Source organism: Merops nubicus, unplaced genomic scaffold (assembly GCF_000691845.1).
Source record: "Merops nubicus isolate BGI_N331 unplaced genomic scaffold, ASM69184v1 scaffold7076, whole genome shotgun sequence".
NCBI lineage: Eukaryota > Metazoa > Chordata > Aves > Coraciiformes > Meropidae > Merops > Merops nubicus.
The window spans coordinates 84,612-91,311 of record NW_008614250.1 but is presented as its reverse complement, the minus strand read 5'-3'; the positions used below and the strand labels follow the sequence as shown (position 1 = coordinate 91,311).

The 6,700-nt window shown below is 38.2% G+C and overlaps 1 protein-coding gene across 2 annotated transcripts in view; it reads left to right on the top strand.

Moving 5' to 3' along the window:
* Positions 1-58: 58 nt before the first annotated feature.
* Positions 59-6,700, top strand: part of ANGPT2 (angiopoietin 2) — a 42,219-nt gene continuing 35,577 nt past the window's right edge. For both annotated transcript variants that reach the window (XM_008942151.1, XM_008942150.1), the window contains exon 1: positions 59-343. In XM_008942151.1, the coding sequence (XP_008940399.1) occupies positions 59-343 (285 nt within the window). The remainder of the gene's footprint in view (positions 344-6,700) is intronic.

The window sequence follows — 6,700 nt, the reverse complement described above, 5'->3', positions numbered from 1 at the left end:
CGCAGGCCCGATAAACTCCGCGCCGCTCCGCGCCCGCGGGGCCCCCGCCGCGGCTAAAATGCAGGTGACCCTCTGCGTCTTCTGGGGCTTCGGCGTCTTCTTAGCGTCGGGGTACAGCTCCTTTAGCAAGAGCGTGGAGACGCTGGGCAAGAAGCAGTACCAGGTCCAGCACGGGTCGTGCAGCTACACCTTCCTTCTGCCCGAGACGGACAACTGCCGCTCCTCCGCGTCCTACGTCTCCAACGCCGTGCAAAGGGATGCGCCTTTGGACTACGATGATTCAGTTCAGAGACTGCAACTACTTGAAAACATCATGGAGAACAACACTCAGTGGCTCATGAAGGTAGGAGAATACCATTCCCATTCTAAAAATCTTGTCTGCAACACTCTGTTACCTATTAGTTTGTTTTTTTTCTTCTTCTAACAGTTTCTAAATTCACAAAGTGCATTATCTAAACTAAGTTCCTGAATTACCTTCCAGTCAAAAAAATTGCTTTCCAGCCTGAGAACACAGTTTTACTGATGGAAAGGAACAGAGAACCACACCATTCTGGAGAGCTCATGCTTTAAAGTTTGCCATTACGTTTGAGGTGCTTGAACAAATAGTCACTACATACACAGGCAGACTGGGAGCATGTCTGCAATTTCTGACGTGAAAGAGCCAGCTACTGATTTATAATTGACTGACAACGGCTATTTTATCTCTATTTAAAGAATATAGTGTGTACCTTTATCTGAGGCATGTTTGAAAAGTATTACTTGAGACACGATTTCAAAACTTGCATGCAGAAATGAATCCCCACTGATAAAGAATTGTCATTCCCTGCAAAGACTGCAAGTCTGACTCGCGGTGGAATTAGTCTAGCGAAGTGATAGAATTTCAAGAAAGTTAATTAGCGGATATCCTTTGCATCCTGTAACATTTCCACTCAAATACATAATATTCAGGACAAAAATATTCTGGTAAAGGTTTTGCAGATGCCGCATCCTTTAATGCAACTCTATTGCAAGCAGGGGGAAGTGACACGTTTATTGCCAAAGTGGGAATATTTGTAAATGATACCTGGAACAGCAGAAAAAAAATGTATACCGTGTATATTCTTAATATTACTAGAGAATAAACCTGATGACTATTCCACATTTTTATACAAACGAATTTGATTCTAAATGTTATGCAGTTCAATACATTTTGATTTAATAAACTTTTATTTCACTGGTACCTGCAAAAGTGTGATAGTATAGTTTAATTGCATAGTAAATTTATGAGTGTATGTTTCATACCAAGAAGCCTCTTTTCTAAGCAATAGGTATTTTGAGGACTTTACATAGAATCTCCCAGTTAAGGGTTCCAGCAATGTTGTAAGGGTGTTTTCAAAAACAAATTTTTGTTGCAAACGGACAGAATTCATAGTTCTCTTCAATATGTAGCCACTTCTTACTATAAAATAATTTTGCATTAGGGTTCATTTTCCTCATGGGTTACAAACTTTCAAAACTATCATGATACAACCAAAGAAACTGGCTGGCCAATTGGTGGGTGTAAGAAACAGAAGTGTCACTGCAAAACAGAAAGAGTGGCATTTCCATCTAGCTGAAAATGAACCTTGAAGCTTAAAGCCAAAAAGCATATCCTTGAAGGCTGTGGGATTCTAAATCTGCCTTTATGGGTTTAGGATGCTTAATTTAGACACGCAAATGTCAGTCCGGTGGCTTTCGGTTTTTTAATTTCACAGGCAAACGTACTTCCCTCCACATATTTACTTACCTTTCTACTTACCAGTTTACAGTGCTCACTGCTGTAGTGTTATGACCAGCAGTGACAGATGTGGGGTGCAGGATGAGAAGCGCAGTAAGTAAACCTGCCTAAGCTACCCAGCTGTTGAGCAATTTCCTAACATAAATAGTAAATTCACACACAAGACTCCAGTGCTAACTAAATGCCACTTAAGTAGGCAAACACAGGAGTAAGTGGCATCAGGTAAACAGAAACCAGTAAGCAAATTCCAGCATCCTTATTTAGTAAGAGCTATGCATTTTCCTTTCAGTTCCTGGGAAATCAGTTACAAGAGGAATAGGATAAGTGTATCTAACCCATTCTTTGGGGGATCAAAAGGCAGATTCTGTTTTACAAGACAGAGAAATGTTTCTTTTATTTGAGCAAAGATTTCCACATAAGCTATTTTCAAATAAACCAATAGGTTTCTAATAGCCTGATTTTTTTTTTCCTAGCTGCTCCACAACTAAACATCCTGTAAAATAACTGTTGTTTGCCTTTTTCACTATTTTAACACCTGCCCTTTATGTCATCTGTTTTGTTCACAAAGAGACTCAAACAAAAGTAGCTTTTCCTCAGATTTGCTTTGCTGGAGACACCTGGTCTGCAAGTGAAGATGAAAAGCAAACAATAACCTTTAAAGTTGCTTACAGAGTTTACTTGCTGTTTTTTTAAGGTCATTAACACACATTCCTAGGTTCGTATTTCAACTTACTAAAACATAATGCTAGAGTAGTCAAGGCAGGGCAAAAATAAAATTGTTCACTTAGGTGTTATATTGTGTTGAAAGTGTAGTATCAGATGGATTTTAAAAATAACCTGACATTAACTTCTCAGCAATTGAACAAAAAACGGCTTTAGGTCTTGCTTTTTAAAAAATTTATTTTGCTCATTTAAGAGGCAGCACCTGCTTTGTTTTGAAGTTGTCTAAAAAAATACTTTACACACTTACAGAGTGAATTTACCTTTCAACATTGTTCCTGAAGTATTGCACATCCCAAAATATTTTTGTGCTCCTCCCCCCTCCTGCCTTTAATCCATCAACTAAAGGAAACATTCTGTTTCTGAATGAACGCTGGGCTGTATGAATGGAATAGCATGGGAAGTGTGTGCTTCGTCTGCTTAATGGACAAACACAATGGGAAGAAAATGAGTTACGTAGGCCCAGGTTCTTTTCTGATCTGCTCCTGCATAGAGGGCAGAAGACTTTGTTCTAGAACTGCTACAAATTCCTGCTTCGTGAAAGCACATTTGGTCTGAAGCGCATTAATGCCTTAAACCACTGCTGCATGTGCCATACCAAAAACTAGAGAATGTCTTTTCAAAAGTAGATCGTATTGAAGTGTTCAGATGAGATACTAGGACAAACTGTTGTTCCACCTCATTCAGTGCTTAGCAGTAAGCGATGCTGTGGAACAGAGGTCAAAACCCTAGCTCAACTGTCTAGCAATATACCTGAACTGAACTTTCTGCTTTGACTTTTTCTACCTTGGGATTGATTTGTATATTGAAAGTAAGATTTTTTTTTCCTCTTAATGAGCATGTGGGCAGGGAGAACAAACCTCTTGATTTAGTTTGAGACGACAGCAGGTTGGTATACAGCTGAGATATGAGACTGGAAATTTTAAGAGCAGACATGTATGTTGGCTATTAGACTTTGGATTTTGTTTACATAAAACCATCAGATTTTCAGATATTCCTAGAAGAAAGGCGATTCCCTTAAGTTCCACAATTAAACAAATATCTGCCTGAATTAATTGCAGCTTTACCATTCGGGTCACGGCATTTGCACTTAAGGAACTGGATTTTTTTCAGGTATTAAGACATTGAAACAACTGAATGCTGACTTGAATTTACTTCTTATTTCATAAATTAGATCCTGTGACTCAGTAGATATGACTCTGTCCAAAGCAATAATATTAAAGGAATGGGTCGTATTTTCTTACTCTTTCCTGTTATAAAGAGCTGAGAACAATGTATGATCAAATCGGTTATAGCCTATGGAATATAGGTAATATAGTTGTAGTTTATCAGCAGATCAAAAGTTGAAAAAATTGAAGTCTGTGCCAGGAGTCAACATTTAAAACCTAAGACCAGAACTTCAGCTTGAACCATCCCAGCAGAGTAGAAGGGGGACAAGTTGCTGATAAAGATGCTGTGGATGCTCTGAACTGAGAGTTGTTTTTTCGTGTCATAATATCCTGGAAGCTCAGAACCCTTTGTCACTTTGAAATGCATTTCTTCCCTAAGCACAACAAAGTCAGGTGTCTTAAGATGTACAAGAATGAATGCTTATAATTTTTGATGAGTAATGACCAATGAAAGCTTATAATTATTGTCATGAGTGCACTGAACTTCATATCTCAAATACAAAAAGATATTCTGACATGCCGTCATCCAGAAACATCTGCAGACGATGGACAAGGACTAATGTATTGTACAGCATTGGGTTTTGAAGCACGCAAGAGATGATTCCAACTCTGAATCAAGAGCTGCATTCCTTTCTTAAGTAATGCATCTGTTTTCACTTACTGTGAAAAGTGCTTGTTTCTATCAACTGTGTATTTGCTAAGCAAAAGAGTACTGGCAGGACCCAAAAGAAAATACTTTTTTACTTTAAGATTAGTACACGTTAATGGATAAAGTTTCCACACTACTTTAGATGATATGACTATGCACTTTATTTCTGTATCTTCTGTAAGTAAATTTCTGTGAAAAGTTTTCAAATGACAAGTGTAGACATGCAAAATGCTGCCAACTGATTTTGAAGACACGGTGTCAGATTTGGGTCCACAACAGAGAGGTGCCACTCTCAGATCCTTCTCTGGAGCTTAGCAAACCCAGAGTTTGATCAGATGACTTGTCTATCTTAATTAGCTCCCTAGAATAAGTTCAGTCTGTCTCTTCAGCCTGGAAGAGAGAGAAACAGAGAAATGGAAAACTTAAACAAATCCTCATTGAGAAGGCAGATTTATCAGCGTGGCTGAAGAAGTTGCAAAAGCTAGCATGCTGCACGGCCCTCATTCTGACATTCTACTTTGGTACTCAAGTTTGTAAGCCTCAGAATCAAGAGCCAATAGGTAGAAAGTAGAAACATGAGCTAGGCTGCAACTATGATACAGAGATAAATGTTATGCTTCCCACTTGTTAAAACAGCTTAGGTACAAGAGTCAGATCAGGACTCACAGCCTTTCTGCAGAGTTTGGTTCTCTCCCCATTGTCCCCTTCCTGAACAGAATTGTAGAATCACAGAATGGTCTGGGTTGGAAGGGACCTTCAAAGATCATCAAGTCCAGCCCCTCTGCTGTGGGGAGGGAGATGTTCCACTAGAGCAGGTTGTTCAAAGCCCCATCCAACCTGAATGGACTGTGGAACACTTCCAATAACAGGGCATCCACAACTCCTCTGCGCAATCTCTTCCAGTGTCTCACCACCCTTATCATAAAAAAAAATTCTTCCTGGAATAGAAGATGCAAGTTGTACTTCAGAGAAAAAGGGTTCTTGCATCTAGTTAGCAATAAGGTTACTAGAGGGAGCCTTAAGGATACCCACAGAGACTACAGAAGGGAAAATGGGAGAAGATGGCTCTTGAATAAACAAGTATTTAATGTATATACTAGTATATGGAACAAGAATGTCACACAGAAAATATTTTGGTAGTTCAAATGCATTCTAGGAAATCTCTCACTGATCACAACAGCTAAAACACTGAGAAAACAATTTGTTACTGGTCTGAAAGTATCAATATAACCTTCAAGAAAAGGAGAGTTTCTATGGCACTGCATAAGAAATTTCAGAAATAAGCACAGACAACTGAATCTGCCATCCTATTCTTTGACTTTCTGACACCAGCCAAATTAGAAGACTGTAAAGAATAAAAGGAACATTGGATAATTTCATAGGGCAATGCATCTGGAAAAAAAAAAAAGCATGTATGGCACAGTAATTTAATACTTAGAAATACCTTAGAGATATGGCACATTCCACAGTGGAACAAATTGAACCAAATAACCTCACACACAAAGTTAAAAAGTGCATTACAACTGGAAATACTGTGATCATTTCATTTCCTTTAACAGACATATGTCTAGGAAATGGGTCAGAGGAAAAAAAGAATTATTTATTCTCTAGTGAAAATCAATTAAGTACTGTTTGGTGAACCTAAAGTCTATTCCAAGTAAACTAAACTCAGAGGAAACGTTAAAGAATTCTAAAAGTTACAAAATCCAGATCCATGTTTTGTATAAAAAAACCTGCACACCTAAATAGTTCTGCAAACACTCACTGTGTCAGTTTTCAAGCTCCCAAGAAAGTACATTACTACTCCTTAAATGCCTTTTTTTCTTCTTTTTTTTTTTTTTTTTAAATGCTGACTACATTCCAAATAATCACTGAAAATTCTATTAGTTTTTATCTGTTTCTGTTTGTTTAGTTAACCCTAAAATGAAGATGATGTTTACAAAGCTCAGCAAACGTATCCTGCAATTTGTATGATGAGGAAATATCTGTCTGTTCTCATTCCAACTTCCAGCACATTATGGCTTAGTCTGAACAGAAAGAGGGAAATTACAGGAACTTTTATGCTGTCTTTATACTGCCCACGTGAAGCTTTGTCAGTTTATCTAATTTTCTTCCAGGAGCCTACTAAGGTCATAACAAGGTTTTACTGCTAAAAAGAAGAGGGCCGATAGAGTATGCAACCTTCTCTCCGTTAAATTCTGTCTCTATAAAAGTATGGATGGAAATGTAGTATTCTTCAGTTACATTATTCACAGAATCTGTAAGGAGTGAAACATTTCCCTCTCTAGGTGAACAACTACTTCAGAATTCTTAGAGGACAGCAACTTTCTTTTCAATTCAGCTGAGTTGAGAGATTCCCGTTAAAACCAAGTGGCAGAGAGTGTTCTAACTTTGCTCAAAGTGCCT